Source organism: Heliangelus exortis, chromosome 12 (genome assembly GCF_036169615.1).
Source record: "Heliangelus exortis chromosome 12, bHelExo1.hap1, whole genome shotgun sequence".
Classification (NCBI taxonomy): domain Eukaryota; kingdom Metazoa; phylum Chordata; class Aves; order Apodiformes; family Trochilidae; genus Heliangelus; species Heliangelus exortis.
Window position 1 is genome coordinate 16773098 of NC_092433.1, and position 19783 is coordinate 16792880.

At 40.5% G+C, this 19783-nt stretch overlaps 1 protein-coding gene across 14 annotated transcripts in view; it reads left to right on the top strand.

Moving 5' to 3' along the window:
* MITF (melanocyte inducing transcription factor) overlaps positions 1-19783 on the top strand; it is a 102331-nt gene that overhangs the window by 77013 nt on the left and 5535 nt on the right. For 11 of the 14 annotated variants that reach the window (XM_071756289.1, XM_071756288.1, XM_071756293.1 and 8 more), the window contains 7 exons: positions 5896-6123; positions 7294-7377; positions 7661-7756; positions 13638-13755; positions 16655-16729; positions 17713-17788; positions 19392-19539. In XM_071756289.1, the coding sequence (XP_071612390.1) occupies positions 5896-6123; positions 7294-7377; positions 7661-7756; positions 13638-13755; positions 16655-16729; positions 17713-17788; positions 19392-19539 (825 nt within the window). The remainder of the gene's footprint in view (positions 1-5895; positions 6124-7293; positions 7378-7660; positions 7757-13637; positions 13756-16654; positions 16730-17712; positions 17789-19391; positions 19540-19783) is intronic. The other 3 variants (XM_071756290.1, XM_071756291.1, XM_071756292.1) reach the window with 3 other exon arrangements.

Consider the following 19783-nt stretch of genomic DNA (forward strand, 5'->3'; position numbering starts at 1 on the left):
GAAGCCTTTAGCCCTTGCAAAACACTTCAGTGGATGTGGTTTTATATCATTTTTCTTTGGGTTCCATTAATTGTTCAATGGCACAGAATTTTAACCTTTCTTAAAAATCCCATGACATTTAGCTGCCTAAGCAACAAGTAGTTCTATTGAACTGAGAAAACTGTCTAAAAAGTATTTTATTTGTAATCATAAACTGTAAGTCCTAAGGCAATTTGCTTGAAACAAATGGTCTTTTTAATTAAAAAAAAAAAAAGCAAAAAAAAAAAAAAAAAGCAAAGTGAGGGTTTGGGACAAAGTCTTCCTCCTCCTTGTTTAGCTGCCCTCCATAAACCTCTGGCATGTCCCTGTGCCCAAGTATCTCTCTGCTTAAATGAAGCATTAAGTGGTTTGTCTTTACTTTCACAGGAAGATTCAGTGATGTTTTTTTGGTGAGAAGAATCTCCTTCTATGTGGTTTGGGGAATGGGAATCTGTTCCTTGCCAGCCTGTGGGGGTTGGATGAGCTGGGCAGGCCAGAGCTGTTGGCATCCTGATGGCTTTTTGTCACTTGTGTTGCATCCACAGAGGATTTAGGGCATCTTCCACTTTGCAGATCCAGGCATGAGATCTCTGCTGCTTAACTACACATCCTGGAGCATTCTTAGCAATTTGCTATGAGAACTTTGTTCTCTTCAGATTCATTTGGTGTTTTGCTCCTGATGGTTATGCCACTTGGCCTGGTTGCCTTTTTTTCACTTAATGAGAATCTTGTGAGAGCATGAGTAAACCAGTAGTACTCTGGAGAGCTGCAAAACTTTTGGCCATGAACTTGCATGGTAAATTGTTGAATAGTTACAGGAAGGACCACAAGAGAGTAAAACAACTATTAAGTGTTCAGAGTTTTATAACTTGGGTGTTTTGTGGGGGGTTGTTGTTGGGTTTTGTTTCTTTGAGTTACTTGGAGATGGGACAAGCACCATGCTGTGATTTGAAGTCATGACTGAGATGGCAAACCCAAAAAGCAGTGTTCCCCCTTGAAGTAATACTCTTAATATAAAATAAGCTGGGCTTGTGCTTGCTTCCTGTAGTTACCCATTTCAAACCCATGCATGGACAAATTCCTAGAGTAGATAAACAAGACAGACCACCTGGTTAATCCAGAAGTCCTGTTGGGTCAAATCTTGATCCTCCACCAATCAATCAACTTCCAGCTCTGGTTGGACTCGATGATCTTAAAGATCTTTTCCAACCTAGGTGGTTCTATGACTCTTTGAACCTGAAGTATTCCTAGAGGGTGATTGGTTGTAAAGCTACAGCTAATGGCTGATTTTTATTCTGGTCTAAGTTCCCTGTTAACCTGTGCAGAAAACATTGGCCAAACCCATTGACTGCCCTGCCCTGTGCCTGCCCAAGACTGAGCTCCCCTGTGTGTCTCAACCAAAGGGATTTGGTCCAATGGAGTGAGGCTGCATCACTCTGTTGCCACTTAGCACTGTTCCAAGTTCTTGCCATCATGAGTAAGCTATTAGTAAATTAAGTTTGAGTGATTCCCAGCAAGACTTGACAGGAGGAGCAAGTACCAGAACTATTGTTTCAGTTGTTTGCTTTGGGTGGGTACAAAAGGGGCTATTTAAGTCCTGTGCCCTGTGCTTAAGCATGCAGCTCTGCTTTGTGTTTTAAATTCCTCAACCCCCAATCACCTTTGTGGGGAGACATTTTTAGTTTTTCAGGTTGAAGGAAATATGTGGGTCTACTCAGGAGCCCTGTCACTGGTGTGTAAATATACTACAAGGATTCTGAAGAATGTAATCTCAAGTGCTCCTGAAATTCCCACTGATATGGTGTGTGTGCTCAAAGATAGTGAAAACCATTGATTAAATATTTGATTGATGGACACTAGACCCAAGGACTGGGAAAAATCTGCTCTACACATATGGATTATTACAATTGTTTCTCAGATGTGGAAGAAAATAGCTTCTCTGGAACTGTTTTTTCCCTACTTGACCTGGATGTATGCACTGGAATTAGCAGTCAGATGTTGAGATCAGTGAAGGTATGAGAGAGCATTTCCTCTGCTTGAGAAATTAATGTTGCTCTTCAGGATCCTCCAAATGGAGAGATGAGTGCTGAGCAATCAGTGTGGCTCCATACAAAACTTTTTCAGGCCAGCTCAGCCTTGTAGGGCATAAACTGGTTTACATAGGGGTGCAGTAAACAGATTTTTTTCATGTGACTGTGTGGAGCCAGCCCATGGAGATCAGTGGAGGTGCTGCTGGGCTGGTGGAGCATGAAACCAATTCTGGGCCTCGATTTTTGAGGCAGAATTATTCTGTATTGCCATGTAAGCAGAACCTTGGTGAGCAAGCAAACTGAAAATACACCTGATAACAAATTGAAAGTACATTCTTCTTCCAGGTGTATCCTTGCTGAATCCAGGCTGTAGGCTGCCACTTGGCCATCCTTGATCTGTAGTTCCTTGTGGCCAAATTCTTCTTACTACAGTAATTCTTCTCTTGCTGTGGTGTGATACATTTTGCTTGTTTAGGTTCAGTTTGAAGTGATTCCATTCTTCCTGCATGTCCCCATTCAGACACATTTCTTAGGGAGTGTGTCCAAACCAATAAATCATCATCTTACACTTTGTGTCTCATGACTTTGGAAGAACAACAAGAACTATTCTTCACCCCAAAGTCAAGAAGGGGCTGAGGACCAAAATTAGATCTTCGTCTAAAAAAATTAGTCAAAAGCTTTTTTCTGAGTTTCAAATTCAGGGTAGTAGAATTTCATTTTATGATCTGTTTTGCAGCTGCCACTGACTTGAAGCCCAGACACCTGACAGTGAATTAATTTCCTCAGTCACTTGTTGCCCATGTATAGTGAGAGTTGACTCTCCATGAAAACATCATCTACTGGGTAACTCTGAATACTTTCAAAAGGATTTAGCCTTTTCTGAGAGTTAAAGTTACTGTGTGGTGTGTTGGGAACTGAACCAACTAGATTATAATTTGCTTTTGCAGTTAGACTGCATGAAAATAGGTGTTCCATCCACTGTAGGGGTGGGCAGAGGAAGAAAGCTATCCCAAAAAAATTTTCCCAAAAAAAAAGGAAAAAACAAAAAGCAGACAGTAGCTTCTGAACTGCTGCTGAAATCTGTTGCCCTGTGCCAGAGGTACTTCTCTGCAAGATTAAATTTCTCAGAGAATAGTTGCAGTTCTGTATCAAGTAGAAATCTTGAGCTTCAGTGTTTGTGAAAGCAATGCAGCTCTTGCAGTTCCTTGATTTAAGGTTCAAAACTTCTCTTGCCCTCCCTGGCACGCTGAGGGCAGCACAGCCTATTTAAAAACAAAATAATGGGATAGCAAAATAACATAAGCTGGTCTAATGCAAGATAATACAAGAGTATCTTGGGAAAAATGTGTTCTGTGAAATAAATAGATGTTTTCACAACAAAAATCCTATCTCAGGCAGTGTGCGTTTCAAAACGTGATGCAAAGTGGAGTAATTTCATTGTATTAGTGTCATAAATAATGTAATATTTGATGATGCACAGTTGAGATGGGGATCTTGGAATTTTGCTGATCCCTCTCCTGGGAGCATGGATGGTTGTGTCACCACGGCAGGGTCCAGGGAGAGCAGCTGTGGTGTCTGATGCTTGTGGAGGAAAAGAAATGTGCAAATTCTGTTGGACAAGAAGGTCTTGTTTTTAAAATAACGTATTCAGAGATAAGGGCTATGGAAATAGCTTGTTTACTGGTAACTTGATCTACTTGGAAGATGAAAATTGAAGTGGCAAATAGGCTTACCTGGGTAATGTAATTCTTACCACTGGTGATAGGAAAATTGATAACTGAATTTGGGATTAGCAAAGCAAGTGCTGTGCAGATCACAGCAGACTCCTCTGTTGTGACATCTTGTGATTTAGTGCAACAAATGAGATTAAACTCTCCAGAAATGCTATCTCAAGTGTACTTCCCTGCACAGCAGAGACTGGAAAATAACACAAGTTGAGCAGGTTTTGGTGCTTGTGCTTGAGTAGAAACTTTAGTCAAGGAGTTGGATAGATGAAGTAAATTCTGGAGGGCACAGGGACTGTGTACAAGTGTGGGAAGGTGCATCTGGGACACGCTTTACCCCGTTGTCAACCAGTCCTGAACTGGAAAACCTTTTTTAGCTATAGTCTGGGATGGAAGCACCAAGGAGGCTGAGGACATGGCAGAGCCTTTTCAAACCCTCCGTGTTCAGCTGCAGGTCCTGGGTGGCTTGGTGGCTGCATGGGTAGGGTGGTGGGAGCTGAAGAAAGGGCTGTGTAGCCCCATGGGTTTATCCATCCTACCCCATTGCCAGGGGATGGGCGTTTGCTGAGTTATTTCTTATTCTGTACTTAAAAACTTTTAACCGTACTGCTGAAGAAAAATACCATTGTCTCTTAGTACGACTGGAACGAAAGATGAATAGCGAGTTAGCCTTGAGCAAACTGTCAATCTGACTTTGATAGCTCATCACTTAAAAAGATCCTTTTATGTTGATGAAAAAGCATGACGTCAAAGCCAGGGAAAAGAAAATAATACCAATATTTAGGACTAAGCTTTCCTGGCTTCGAAGAAGAAGCCCCTGTGTGAACTGTTTGTTACTCTACATGCGTGGCTAATAGGCGTAGGTTACTATAAGTCTGAGCAGTGGCATTCAAGTGCCTTCTGCTGTATTTTTGGGGTAGCTTGTTTATGGTGCTTCCAGACTTGAAACCCTCAAACTGGAGCAGCACAGAGCAAAGGATATTGCAGTCGCATCTCTTCCAACCTATAAGTAGTATGCTGGAAATGCTTGAGTATAATCATTATCAGGTGAGTTGTTACTGCAGACTTCTTTTAAAACCTCTTGCTAAGAAGGTTTACAGTATATGGGAAATCTTTTTTTGCTAGTATTTAGTGTGCTTTATTTAATCTTTTCCACAAAAAGAAATGGGGGATATACGTGGTCGCTTGTAAGCAAAAGGCACTTTAATGAAACCACTTTAAACCATAAAGTCTTATTATATTTTAGTTTGTTTTCCACACTCTGATAAAAACATTGATGCGCAAAGAAATGCGACAAAATATTTCCAGAGTATGGTAAAAATTTTGCATGGAAAAAGTTGTCTTTCTTCTCTTACTCATTTGGGTGCATGAGAATAGTTCAGAATGAGTTTTTTCATATTTTGTATGTAAAGAAAATGCTAAGTACTGAAAAGCTTAAATACAAAAATAGCTGTTGCTGAGGACAGTGATTGATCTGAACTGAAACACTTCATTTCTTGCATCTTATTTGCATAATGTGTTTATAAACAGGCTGTCTTATTTGTATATGGTTTAGACCATATATCTGAGATATAAATAATTTGTAGGCAAAAAAAAAAAAAAAAAAAACGGGTTCTTTTTTAACCAAGGTGTTCCTTAAAAATAAGCCAACAAAACCTAAAATTCCAGTGACAAACCTTTGGCTCTCTCTGTTACTTGCCATCTGATAAAGGACAGCAATCCATATTATTTAGTTTTAATCAGTAGCTGCTAGCAAGTAAAATGAGTTTCTCCATATTTTAGTGCGAGCTAAATGTCAGATAGCTGAAGGTCTGCACAGAGAACAGTCAGTTCTGGAGAAACTGCAAAACCTGAGCATTGGTCTCGAGTGAGAAATCTCACATTGTTAGAAAACCAAACGGAACTTCTTGGTTTACCATTAGTAAGTCATTTCTTGAACCACTCGCTCATAAACTGTTTTTTTTCCTGCTCAGTGGGAATGAGTGAAGTGCTGGGGACTTCTTGGAGCTGCAAAGGTTTGTACTTTCAGCCCAGTGCCAAGCTGGTGTGTGTCTGTCCCATCAGTAGCACCTCCAGCGATGCCATAAAACAATAAAGCACTTTTTCTTCGTTGTGTCCTGCAGGTGCAGACTCACCTTGAGAATCCAACCAAGTACCATATCCAGCAAGCCCAGAGGCAGCAGGTAAAGCAGTACCTCTCTACCACTCTAGCAAACAAACATGCCAACCAAGCCCTGAGCTTGCCATGTCCAAACCAGCCTGGTGACCATGTCATGCCGCCTGGAACTGGAAGCAGCGCTCCCAACAGCCCGATGGCAATGCTCACCCTTAACTCCAACTGTGAAAAAGAGGTAATGCTCTCTCCATGTCTATATTCTTCAGTAAAATAGAATTGCAGTCTGCTTGCTTTCTGGTTTAGACTATTTTTGCTCACTCTTAAGATGTATTTTCCAAGAGAAAAATTCCGCGAAGATAAGCGTAGCTGCTACCTATATCTGCCTGAATTAACATATATTTGTATAGAACAATTTGGTAAAAAAAAACCAACTCTAACTTCCCCTTTTAGCTAGTTTGTGCTTATTAAAACTACTTCCCTCTCTCCTCCTCCTCGTTTGGTGCATGCAGTGAAAAATTGACCTTTGCAGAACACAAAGCAGTTTTGTAAGCCGTAGCTTTCTGGAATAATGTTATTTATGGCTCATTTATGTAAAAAGAGCAAGGAGCATAGTAAAAATAGCTGAAAAACACACAGCTTTTTGAGATATTTTCAGTATTTTTACAGTAAAATTTGGGCAAGTCTTTTGCTTAGCAGGAAGGCCATATTATCCCAACTAATATATCCTAAAATGTTACTGATTGCTGTTTCATGATGAGCTCAGTGCTGCAAATATTAGACTTTACTGAACTATGCCTAAAAGTCCTTCAAAAACTTGTCTTAGTCTTTGCTGGCAAAACCTTAGTTGATGTAACATGTGTGATCAGGTGCTGAAGAAGTTTTGAAAGACGGTAGCAAGTGTAAAAATTGCATCAGAATTTTTGTAACATAACAAATGGGAGACAATTGTAGAACTCCTTGTGTCCACTCATCCTTCCCCCTTAAGCCTTCATGCCAGGTTTTTAATACAGATGCAATTTGTGAGGGGAATGTTGTATAATTTTGAGAAACCTTTATGGCAAAACGTATTTTGCACATGCAAGATAAAATAGTTGTGCTCCATAGATTCAAAATAAAGGAAAATCAAATAGTTGCATCCTCTTGTCCCAGTTGCACCCAATTTTTTTTTTTCCTGAGGATACTTACAGCTTCTCTTTGCTGTGTCATCAGGTACGTGTGTGCATGACACTGTTTCAATCGTGTTCTTTTTGGGACCGAGACTGTGCCATGAACTCAGATCCATGCTTTGCTTTTTCTTTCCTCTTTCCTTTTCTTTTCTTTCTTTTCTTTTTTTTTTCTTTTTTTTTTTTTTCTTCTCTTCCTTTTTTTCTTTTTCTTTTTTTTTTTTCCCCTTTTATTTCTGCAGGGATTTTATAAATTTGAAGAGCAAAGCAGGGTTGAGAGTGAGTGCCCGGCTCTGAATACCCACTCACGAGCATCATGCATGCAGGTACTGGATGACACAGGAGCTGGAGCACAGGTCCCCTTTTTTAATGAGCATGTTTCTTTGAAATTATATTGAAGAATAAACTTGCCCTCTAGTGTCTTTAAGAAATTGAATATAGGATGTGTTTAAGGAACAGGACATCAATGTTGTTTATTAGCATTGATGTCAAACGTGCATTAAGACATGTGAAGAGGGCTGGTGCTTTTCGAGCACTGTAATGCTACAGCAGTGTCCTAGTGGTTTTGATAACTGTATTCTTCTCCTTTGTCCACCTTTTCTGCTGCAGATGGATGATGTGATCGATGACATAATTAGCCTGGAGTCAAGTTACAATGAAGAAATCCTTGGCTTGATGGATCCAGCCTTACAGATGGCAAATACGGTACAATGGTCTTTTCCTTCTCATTTCCCTGCTAAGTCTAACTGGTTTTCCTTGAGAGAGGGCAAAACTGTAGCATGACTATTTTCCAAGCAATTAAGTTGTTACTGTGTTGTCCCATGGAGTGTAATTAGTTTTTCTTTGAAAAGCTTGAGGTGTACAGTTGCAATGAAAAACACGGATTCAAAAATGCAAGTGGGAATCAGGTCATGGGGTTACAAAGACCAATTTTGCTTTTCTTATTTTAAAGTCAAGTTTGTCCATGAGAGGATTGTAAGAGAAGAGTGAACTGGACTAACAGGAGTGAACTCATACCCATTGATACTAAAGATTTCTCTGGACATGAGACTTGGCTTCAGAAAGCATCGGAGAAATGTCTATCACCCCAGGTTCCTTTATCTTGTGGTGTTCAAATAAGAAATTGTTTGCCATGCTTAAATCATTTGTTAACATCTCTGCCCAGGGACACTGAAACTGTTAGCCCTAACATCATAGCTTTAGCTTAACTGGATCTCCTGGACAGAATTCCCAAGCTAGATGACAGCTAAACAGTGCCCTTTGAGTGAGTAGACTGAGAAATAACTGAGTCCTGCTGGAAAGGATGTATTTTCCTTTATTCTAAGATGATTTGAAAAGTTAAGAAATGTAGGGGCAGAAAAAAAAAATAAAAAAGCCAAAAAACAAAACCAACCAACCAACCAAACAAACAAAAAAACAACCAAAAAACCAACAACCAAACCATCAAAACAAACAACAGAGAAATTATTAAAAAAATTTCAAAACTGAACAAGGGAAGGGGACATAGGAAGCCTGAAATGAAAGACAAGAAGACAGAGGTGGGAAAGCTGGTGAGCAAGGGAAGGAGCAGGTTACCTCTGAGCTGCTGTTTCTGCTTGCTGGTTCACATTGCTGCAAGCATTAATATAATCATACTTCTGGCATAATCTTATTTTGATCTTTTGTGGATGGTAGCTCCAGCGAATTTTTTGCCTTAGGCTTAAAGTGCTGTTAGATCTGGCTGAGTAGATGTCTGCCAGGGCTGGCTTCTTTTTCTTTTTTATCTTGTGCCAAAATTTACAGCTTACCACATAGCATCAATCTTGTAGCATGGTTTTACATTTGCTGAGAGTACTGATCTGATGTCATGTTAACTTAGTCCTACGCTCCCACAGATTCCCACAGCCCTCTTGGAGACGTGGTGATGCCACAGGAAACTGCCCACCAGCATCCCTTGCTAAACTCTGCCCTATGAGTAGATGAAAAAAATAACTGGAAAGCACGAATTTTCCTTGAATCTAAGATGACTTGAAAAGTTGATCTGCCCTGGAGTTTGAGAGGAAAACATAAAACCCCATGAGAATATAGTTTTCAAGATAATTACTCCTTTTCTAGGGGTTCAGGTTCTTTCAGTCCTTCCTCTGAAGTTCCATTGGATTGGGACCCATTGAATTAGAGGGGACGTGGATTTCTTTGTGTTTTTCTTCCTCTCTTTTTTCACAGGGTCCCAGCAGTGGTTCTTTGCTTCCAGAAAAGCACATAATGTTGGTACTCTCTGTCCTTTTGTGCAAGGAGTCCACATAGTCAACATTTAGGGTAGTTTTGCATCCCTCCTGCTTGCTTTCTGACAAGCCTTGGAAAAGACTGCCTGACCCATACTGTGAAAGTTCAGAAATTGCTCACCATATGTGGTGAATTCTGTAAAATAAGGATATGGAATTGTAGAATAAAAACTCATTTCAACTGCTGTAGGCAAAAAGTATATTTCTGCCTCTGGGACCTGTTCTATAGAGATGGAAGTTGAACCATGTTTCCCAACAATTGGTTTGGGTAAAAATTGAACCTGATGTAACAGACACTTTTATTTTGGAACAGGATTTAGCTCTTGAAATACCCAACGTTTTACTAATAAGGAATTAATGTCTGTAGACTTAGCTAAGTCGAGGTGGAAGAAATCAAGAGGGGAAATGGTCTAAAAAAGACACAACCTATAAATAGCTGTGCTGAGACCACAACAAAGGCTGCAATTGTTCCATGACAACAAAGAACAAAAGGACCAGTTTGTTACACTTGGTAACAGTACTTAATTGATAAGCAAAATCAGAGATTTCAGTGCAGAGCAAGCAAAGGGAAGTTTCCAAGTACCTCTTAATTGAAAAGGGCTCCTTGCCACCAACTGCTGGTGGAAGTGTTTGTAAACTTTGACATTGGCTCACAAGTGAACTGTCTGTCCTTCTGTGGTGAAAGGTATCACAGAGTGTTTACCAGTTTGCCAAGTGGGTTTTCTGTGTAGGTAGAACCTGGTTAACTACATTGCTAGGTACTGTGTGAAGTACTTTGTATGTCAGGTTGAGATGGCAACGAATTCAGTCCAATTAATCCATCCCCAGCAGGAGTCTGACATGGAAAGCCATGTGTCTATGTGCTGCTCTGCTTCTAAATGTGACTTTTCCTGTGGAAGTTCAGCTCCAGAAGCAGAGAGGAGTCTTATTTCCATGGCTCTCACTGAGCTTGTTCCTGTGGGGAAGGGAACAACACAAACTCTCAGAACAGAATCCCTCCCAGTGGGTACCTTGGAGACAGCCTTGTTGATCTCACAGCTGATGTATCAATAATTTATATAGAGCCTGAATGGCTGGCATGTGGGTGCTTGTTTTGTTGGAGGAGAAAGGAAAGCCTCAGGCTCCCCTGCATGTACACTATGAGGAGTCTGCAGTGATAATTACAGTATTTGAAACTTCTGTTGTAGAAAGGCAGCAATTTGTGCTCCTTGTGAAGCCAAGGCCTAGAAATATGAAAACTTACAAATAAGGATTTTTTTTTTTTTTTGACCACGCTGTTTCAATGAAGACAAAAAGCTAAGCCAAGAATAAGCCACTCTTTGTTATTTTTGGGGGAGAGTGAAGGTGAATGATCTGACTGATGCTGTATTTAAATTTCTTCTTAGCCAGCAGTGGCTAGCAAAGCCTTCAGGGAAGCATATTTAGGTTGGAAAGATGCTAAAATTTGGTGAAGACAGGGAAGGAGCCTCCTTAGCACCAGAAAAGGGGCATCAAATCCCATGTCTTACTCAGTTTTTAGACTTGCACCTTCTCAGTGAAATGGCTGTGAGAGTTTCAAACATTTTCTCGTTCCTTTGTATGTAGGGGAAGGGATGAAAGGCTCAGCTGGTTTAATAGATCAGAGCTGAACTGTTTGCAAACAATGTTTAATTTTTCCCAGTGTCTTCCAAATGGAAGCATTTGAAATCAGTCCCAGGTATTGCTGCATTGTGCCCATTTGTAAGCCTCTTCTGGTTTGTTATTGTTGGTTTTTGTTGTTGGTGGTGGTTTGTTTTTTGGCTTTTTTGTGTGTGTGTGGTGAGCCTTTTGTTGTTTTGTTTGGTGGGGGTTGGGGTTTTTTTGGTTTTTGGAGGGGGTTTTGTTTTGGTTTGGTTTTTTGTTGGTTGGTTTATTTTGGCTTTTTTGTTGTTTTTTTCCCCCCCCCCATTTCAGCCTTGTGGCTTTTATGTGCTCACATCACTGCCAACATCTCAAACCAATGCCCTCAGCACAGGGATACTGTCCCCTTCCCAGTTAACTCTGCACTAATGATTATTGGTCTTACCATGAAAGGCAACTGATTTTTATTCCTCTGGGACCTGGAATAGAATTGAGAGCAGAAGATGTGCTTCAGTTTTAACTTACTTCTAACTGCAGGTATTCTAGGCATTGGGATGAACTCAATTACTGGATGTACTTCATATTTTTCAGGTGAATGGGGTTTTATAAGGTTAGTCCCAAAGATGTGACTTGCAGCCCTGGAGAAGTGGTCTCTCAGAGGCTCAGATTGTATGGACCATGCACACAATAAAAAGTTTGACCACACTCAAAGTTAGAACTGAAGATTTGATCAGTGGAGTTCAGCTTGCTGAGAAAAGGATTCAGAAAAAAGAAGCCAATCAGTCTCTTTGCTCGTGGGTCACTGATTTAAATTGAGATCATGGGCATCTACCTGTAATGTAAATTTCCTTGATAAGCATTCATGAGTTGTGGAAACCTGCAGCATTTATCAACTGTGCAAATTTCTCCCTTCATCTTCCTTGATTTTGCTAATTTTTATCAGCAGCACTTGTGCTGTGGGTGTTCCACAGCTCCTGGTATGGTTCTGGTGCTTGCAGTTTCTACAGGACTTCAGGAGCTGCTGCCTGTGTTTGTCCCCTTTTGTGTTTCTTTGCATCAAAAGACAGCACAGTGTTGACACCTTTGGGAAAAAAAAATAAAAATGAGAAAATCTGATGTAAGAAGCTGGGTCCATCTTGCAGTGTGTAAAGCAGAGGTGACCTGGACTCTTCTCCATGTTTAATTATAACCTGCTGCTTTAGCCAGACTTGAAGATGCTTTTTTTTAGGGGAAAGAATTTTTTTTTTTATTAGTCCCTGAAATTCCTAATTAGATTTCACATGTCTGGTTCTGAACTTGAAGTCCCTGGGCTACAAACAAGTTCTTTGTGCTCTCTCCATGCTTAGGAGCATGAATAAGAGAAGCACATCCAAGTCAGAAGGGTGTGTGACGCTGGTGCTCTGCTTGTCTCATGGATGCTTTTGAGGGGCCAAAAGATACAAGGGGTCAGCCTTGAACAGCAGTGAGGAAGAGAGTGGTCACCCTGACATTAATGTGGATACATCACAACTTGGTCCATAGTCTGTGAAGGGGGAGCTTCACAGCTTCATAAAAAATGGTTTATTATAAATGTTCCTTCCTCTCTCTCCGTATTTGTCTTGTATTGCATTCAAGAGCTAAGGGCTGGGGAATGAATTTTAAGGCTGGATCTTGGTGCAAAGTCAGTTACATTTTTCTTCTGTCACTTAAAGATTGAATAAGGGGACTTAATTTTTGTTGTTGGCCACTGTTCAGCACAAGTTTGAGGGGATGGATGGCACATCAACTTTTATTATGGTAGCTCCAGTTGGCAGGGACATTTTCTTAGGTTTTAGTCTGGCAAGAACCATCAGCAGGAGTTTGGAAGGCTGGGGTTTTACTCAATCCATTGTATTCAACAGTTACAAGGGTGTAAAGTTTAATCTGCAATCAGTGTTTTGGAGGGGTTGGTTTTCTTTGCAGCATCAATGATAAGAAGTCCTGCTACTCAGATAAGATATCAGAGTGGTTTATACCTGTCTTTTAAAAAACTAGTGTGAAAACAAAAGAGAAATGGGTAAAATAATCCACTCAGGATATACTTCTTTAAATACCTTTCAATTTAAGGGGACAGCTTTGATAAGTCATGTTGGAATACTGTCCTATTTCTGTGTAGATCTCCTTGCTTAAATAAGAATAGCAGAATGAACAAGTAATTGAGGAAACTTAATGTCAAAATAATCTTCCTCCTACTGGTGTTTTTGTTATGTAAGTTAAAGTAAACTTAAGTGTTTTCTGTGTAGGTAGCTATTAAATCACATGGAAAATGGGATTGATGACTACAGTGTTCTTCCTCAAGCATGTGACAACTCTCTAAGTACTTTAACTCACATGTTCCTGGAAAAATGGGGGCTTCCTCCAGGAATCTTCTGTGGGCTCTGAGATTTTTTTTTAAGAAAAGTGATGGGGTACAGACTTCATAGTTTCACTGGAAAAGAAAGGGCAACAATACAGCCACGTGGTCAGTATGTTACCTCTTCTGCATATTCTGTCTGCATATTTTTGAGGAGACAAGACAGAATTTTCCCAGTATAGTGATTTTATTCCTCATGCCTGTACAAATCTCTGACTTTTCCTGGTATCACTGCACGCTGTTTGCCCGTGGAAAAGAGCACAGATTTCTCAGCAGATCTTAATTCTTGTTCTTCTGTTCAAAGCCTTTCATAAGGGCTAAAGAAATGATTCTTTTCCTTGTTTATCTTTTCCAGTTGCCTGTGTCTGGCAATTTGATTGACCTTTATGGCAACCAAAGCATGCCTCCTCCAGGACTAAACATCAGCAACTCATGTCCAGCTAATCTTCCCAATATAAAAAGGGAGCTCACAGGTAAATATGTCTATAATACCACCTTGGAGCAGTAATATAATTGTTTGGAATGCAGGTGATATTGGACATAATTTCTCTTAGGGGAAAATACATGGCTGAATAGTTACTTTTTGCATTTGTGGACCATTTTCTCAGCAGCTGCAGTGCAGTTGTGTTCCTGTGTGTGTTCAGTGTGACAAATGGAGATAAAAATCCCTCCTTGTTACAGGGAAATGATTGTTTCACAGGAAGCTTTTGTGCATCTCTTGCAGAGCTGTTTTCTAGTCTCTGGGGGATTCATGTCAGGAAGGCTACAAGTTGAGGCTTTACTCGAGCTGGGGAGGGCAGTAGTGAACAGCCTCTTGTGATGTGAGATCTGAACACCTAGAGCCTATAAAATGTAAAATTAGACTCTCAAGAGAGAAAATGCATCTCTTAAATTAAGATGGAAATGAAGTATGCTGTACATTTCTTATCCTGTTGGTTCTTCCAGCAGTGTTCTAAATAAACCATGGGAGGCAGAGGGAGGGAAGGGGGTGTTAAAAGGCTTCTTTTTCTCAAGCATATACTTACAGAAACTAAAGAGTTTGAAGGAAAAAATAAGTTTCATATTCTCAGGCACGTTCTGCTTTTGCTCTTCTGCTTCACTTGCAAGGCTGTAACCACAGGTAGGGTACAGGATACAAGGCAGACTTGTCTGCAGGAGGGACAAATGGAGCTGCATCCTAAAACCAGTGACAAAATCATCTTAAAACCCAAAAAGTGTTGTTCTTAAGCCTCACAGGGAGCCATACTGTGTACAGAATGATAGGGCCATGGTTTCTTTCTTGTCTGTCATCTTTCTGGATTTCTGTTGTGAAAACTCAGAGGCTGACTCAGTTGCAAAGCAGGTTCTGGGCAGGAATTAGTTTCAGTAGAGCAGATTTAATAGCCCAGGAGTTGGCTTCTCAGGAGGAAATGCCACGGCTCTGAGCTGGCAGATATTTGCATTTATATGACTGCACAAAATGTGAGTTCAAACACACAAACTGCACAATGATTTGTGGCTGTTAGAAAAAAAGCTCACGCAGTGTTGGAACTTCATTTAGAGGAAGGTGGGAGGGGATGAGAACTGCTCCGAGTCCTGCATTACAGACAAGGTTCATTGCCCCAATTATAGAAAGTTAAAGGTGTCTGTAGATGGCAAACTAAACATCCAACTGGTCAGATGTCCCAGCTGGTGGATTCACTGCAGATGGTTGTATAAGACTTCAGGCAAAGAAGGCAAAAAGAGAGGGGAAATTAGTGAGTGGTCAGAGCAGACCTGAACCTAACTTAAATGCCTACCTGCTACATTCATCTGTACACAGAAGCAATTTAGATGAGTGCTTTTTCTATTGAAAATGCTAGCAGATTGCATTTAATTTAGGAGATTTCTGAGGAATTAAATTTAACAGGGGTTGCCTTGACATTGATCTGGCCAAGCCTTTGTGCAGAAATCACTATTGATGGTGCTTTCTGACAGCCAGTGATTGTAAAATCCACATGGTATTGCAGGCAGGAGTCTTATTGGTTCTCCATTTCCTGATTTTCCTGTTGGAACTCTCCTTGCAATGTTTAAATGTAGCATGTTTCTTCCAGAAACCTTTCACCATCCTACTCTATAAAAATCAAAACCACAAAGAACCAAGATAAATCAAATCTGGTATCCTCATGTCTGATGTTTGTGATGGTTCTGAGTTCTCAGCTATAGTTAGTGAAGCATTTAATGGGAATCCTGCTCAGCCAGCAGTGCAGTTTCCATCAGTTTTGGCCTTCCAGAATTCATATCTGTTCCATAAGGCACTAGCAGATTAAGCCTGAATTTCACTGAGACATCCAATAATCTCTTAAATGTAGCTCTGTATGCTAAGTAGAGAAGTAGTCAGCTTCTAGTACTCCAAAGGAAAGCCTTATCACCTATTGCTTTGAATTAAATGGACATAATCCATATCCCATAAAAAGAAAAGAATGCAGAAAAGAACTGTAATAGAGATTGTGATAAGAGATCAGTTGTTCAGTTGTCCTCACTGAGTGACTGCAAAATGAAACAACGTGTGTTGGTTTTGAAATTTAAATGCAACAGGGCATTAAGGACCTCACCCTTTTTAAACACTGAAAAGGATAGAGCAAACAAACAGAAAAACCTAAAATTGCTTGAGAAATTTAAGATCACATAATTAAAAAAAAAAAAATCAGTTATGCTTTTGCCTGAAATGCTGACATCCAATAATAAATGTGTCAGGCAAGGTTAAGAATGGTTCTGAACTGAGGAGACAGCTGATGTGCAGCATGGTTGTCATCACATTTTTTTCTTTTTGCTTTTCCTGAAGCAAGGACCACTGTTCTCTAACAATATTGCTAACAAGATGAAAAAAAGTCAACACCTTTCTTTCCATATGACGAGAACTAGCTGGGAAGTGCAGCATTTTTAATAGGTCACTTAAGTTCTACCTTGAGCCTTGGGGTGATGTTGCAGGCACGTGCCAGGAGAGGATGTAGCCTTTAATTGGAGTGAATTGAGGCTCTGACTCGGGGCTGCTTCACATCCTGCCCAGGGAGCAAGGCAATAAACATGTGGTCCCTCTGGTTCAGCTGCTGTGCCATGTGTAAGGGTGCCAGATGGATGGCAGTGTAGGAGAAGGTGCTGTCCTCAAACACCATGCTGAATCAGGGCCTCCGTGGGAATTGTTCTCATGGGAAAAATCAGCATGAGGAGGGGGGAAGGGATGCTCTGCAGGCACAAGGGTCAAGTTCGACCCCAGCGTTGGGGTTTGGCTGCTTGCAAGGGGTCGAATAATTGGTTTGAGAAGTGTCAAGGAGGCTTCCTGCCCAAATGTTTCACATTTGGAACGGTGTGTTTGAATTACTTTGATTCTAATTACTTCATTCACATGCACAGCATGTATTTTTCCTACAGAGTCAGAAGCGAGAGCGTTGGCTAAGGAGAGGCAAAAGAAAGACAATCACAACCTGAGTAAGTTCTGGTTCTTTGCATTTTGCACCAATTTTAGTGATGATTTTAGGCATTAAGTGTTTGAATGCTTTGATTTAAATCTGACAAGATGCTGCATACAGTATGTAGTTCCTTAGATTATGCCCATAGATCAAATAAATCCAATCTTGTGAAATACATTCTTAAATATACTCTGGAATTTTAAACTCTTTTTTAATAAGCTGAGTGAACAGGTGGTTGTTACCAACGGCATTACTAGGAGCAATATCCAGTTGCTTTTAACAAACCCACTTTGCACAATTATGCCTTTTTTTTTTTTTTTTTAAAGTAATCTAGAATCTCATAAATATGGTCACTTTGTGACTTGAAGCATCAGTGTGTGTCCTCAATGTGGCAATTTTATCGATTCCATTTTTGAAACGAACACATATTTTCAAGTTGAAGAAAAAAAGCCAAAACATTTTAATTGCCTTCTTATGACTAAAAGGAGCTTTAAGTTGTCCTTTTATGCTTCATAATACTAGAGAAAAAGGAGCTCTTTCATTCCTTGAGCTATTCAGAAGCCTTTTCTATAGCATGAAAAGCTAATGCAAGCATAGTTTGACTTTTGGTTCCTCAAAATGTTGTATCTGGAAGCTACTTGCAAAAAGAAACTGTATGTTTTGTCCCTTTTCCTGCTTTGGGGTTTCCTTTAGCATCTAAAGTTTTGTTTTCAAATTTGTCTGTGATGTTTTTCCATGGGAAAGCATTTATTTCTTGTTAATTCCTAAGCTAAGGCAACCATCCTGATTTTTAGAGTCTCCATTTAACTCACGTTTTTACAGCGTAGCCAGAACTTCTGACTTAGAGTCTCCAAATGTGGGATAGCAAAATATCTTATTCTGTCACTGGATTTTAAGTTTCAGGTGAACATTTCAAAGGCATTTAAAGAAGTCTTTGATGAAACAATAAGTTGTATTTAAGTGTGAATATTGCTTGTAACATTTGTGCTGTTTTTCCTAAAGTTGAACGAAGAAGAAGATTTAATATTAATGATCGTATAAAAGAACTAGGCACTTTGATACCCAAGTCAAATGACCCGTAAGTATAATGTGCCCAAGGAGACTGTGGGAGGGAGATGTTAAAAGAAAAAAAAAATCATAAGGGAGAAAAAGAATTTACAAAGAAAAAAAAATCCTAGATTTTCTTGGATGATCCTAGCACTCCCGTGATTGTAGAAATGCTTGAAGGTTCCATTAAATTGAGATTGTTGTAGGGGTTATTTATTTTCCTTTTGGAATTTGCTTAATTTTGTATTAATTTGATGATTTTAGTCACCAAATGGTTGCTGCCCCATCTTGCAGCATCTCAGGATGTGGCAGGACCCTGTGTTGTGGCCAGGCTGGGGCTGATGCTGGGACTGACTCCTGCAGCAGCAGCAGAGACGTCAGGATCCGAAACCTTAGTCTGGGCTTGCTGCTTGTCTTGCTGAATGATTCTTCTATTTATTGGGTGTCATAGCTTGACAAGACAGAACCAGTCCCTCTTGCTGTGAAAATAGAGGGCAGTTCATTTGGGAAGCCATTGAATTCCCCTTTCCTCCAGGAAAAAAGGAGAGCAGTAGAGAATGTAGCTGTCTGCTCTCTAATAATTTGCCAGTGTTTGTGGTAATTTCCCAGTAGGTCTTTTAGGTAATTTTACTGCTACTAACTTGTCCTAACACTTTACCAGTGGTGATTCAGTAGCAAGGAGCTACTTGTTCTGGAGCCTGAAAATCTCACTTAAATCTGAATGTTTCATGATGCTTTTGGGGAGAGTTTCCATTAAGGCATAGGGCCATGGAGCAACTCATAGCTGTGCTTCAGGGAGACCCTTTAGCTTCCTCTAAGGCAAGGAAGACAATATTGGGCAGTATCAGCCCACAGGACAGGTGGATCTTTGGTCTGATAGTCTGCAATAAACTTTTTTTAAAAACTGAAACAAAGTAAGATGATGTGGGGGATAAGCAGATGCAGGCAGCCTCTTTCTAAAGCAAACGTGGGAGGAATAATGTGGGAAAAACAGTGTAAGAGCCACATCCCCCCCCTGACTGAAAAAACATCACCCCTAGGCTGCAATGTGGCATTTGTATTTTAGCCTAAGTTAAAAGCACTTGAATATGCTGCTGCATTGAGCTCCTCTGCCTGTGACACAGCAGTGACACAGTGCCACCAGGAGGACTGCTGATTGCTGCTTCTGGGGAGCTGAAGGGCCTCAGGTCTTTCTCCCACAGAGGCACCAGGTTGGTCCTTTGAATTCCCCACCTGAAAATCAAGCATGGCACAAGTAGCACACTGGACCCTGTCTGAGAAGAGTCCTGTGGTGTTTTGTGGTGGTGTTGTCTTGCAGCCTTGCCAGAAGGTGATGAATGAAGCCTCTGGACATCTTCACTCTGTGCAGTGTTGGTCCCAAACTGTGCCAGGATGGTCACAGGGCAACCTCTGGACTCTGTGCCCTGTGCATGATGGCCCTCTGGCCACCTCTTGCCACCTCTGGCCCCTGTCAAGTGCTTTTGCATTCATCGACTTGGAATCAGTATGAGGCAGGTGTTCTGTGTATAGGAGGTGTAATCATAGCTGCTGATGTGAAGGTAATGGCTGTAAAATAAATCTCTTAAACAAGCTCCCTGAGAGTCTTAACTCCTCCTTTATTGTTGATTTTGAAGGGATATGCGTTGGAATAAGGGAACTATTCTAAAAGCATCCGTGGACTACATCCGTAAGCTGCAGAGAGAACAGCAACGCACCAAGGAGCTTGAGAACAGGCAGAAGAAGCTGGAACATGCCAACAGGCACCTGCTGCTCAGAATACAGGTTTGCTGATAAAAAAGCTGCAAATTCTCCTGATGTTGCAGGGTCTGACTGCAGATGATGGTTGCTGAAGCTTGTTTCTAGGAATGGAGCCACTGTTTTAATTCATGGTGACCGATGCTGAGATTTTTCCTGGAAAAAGAAAAGATACATTATTTTTTAAAAAAAAAAAAAAAAAATATCCAGTTATTGGATATCAACCCCTCTTCATGAAAGGCTGATTAAAGAAATATACCTAGAGATGGGT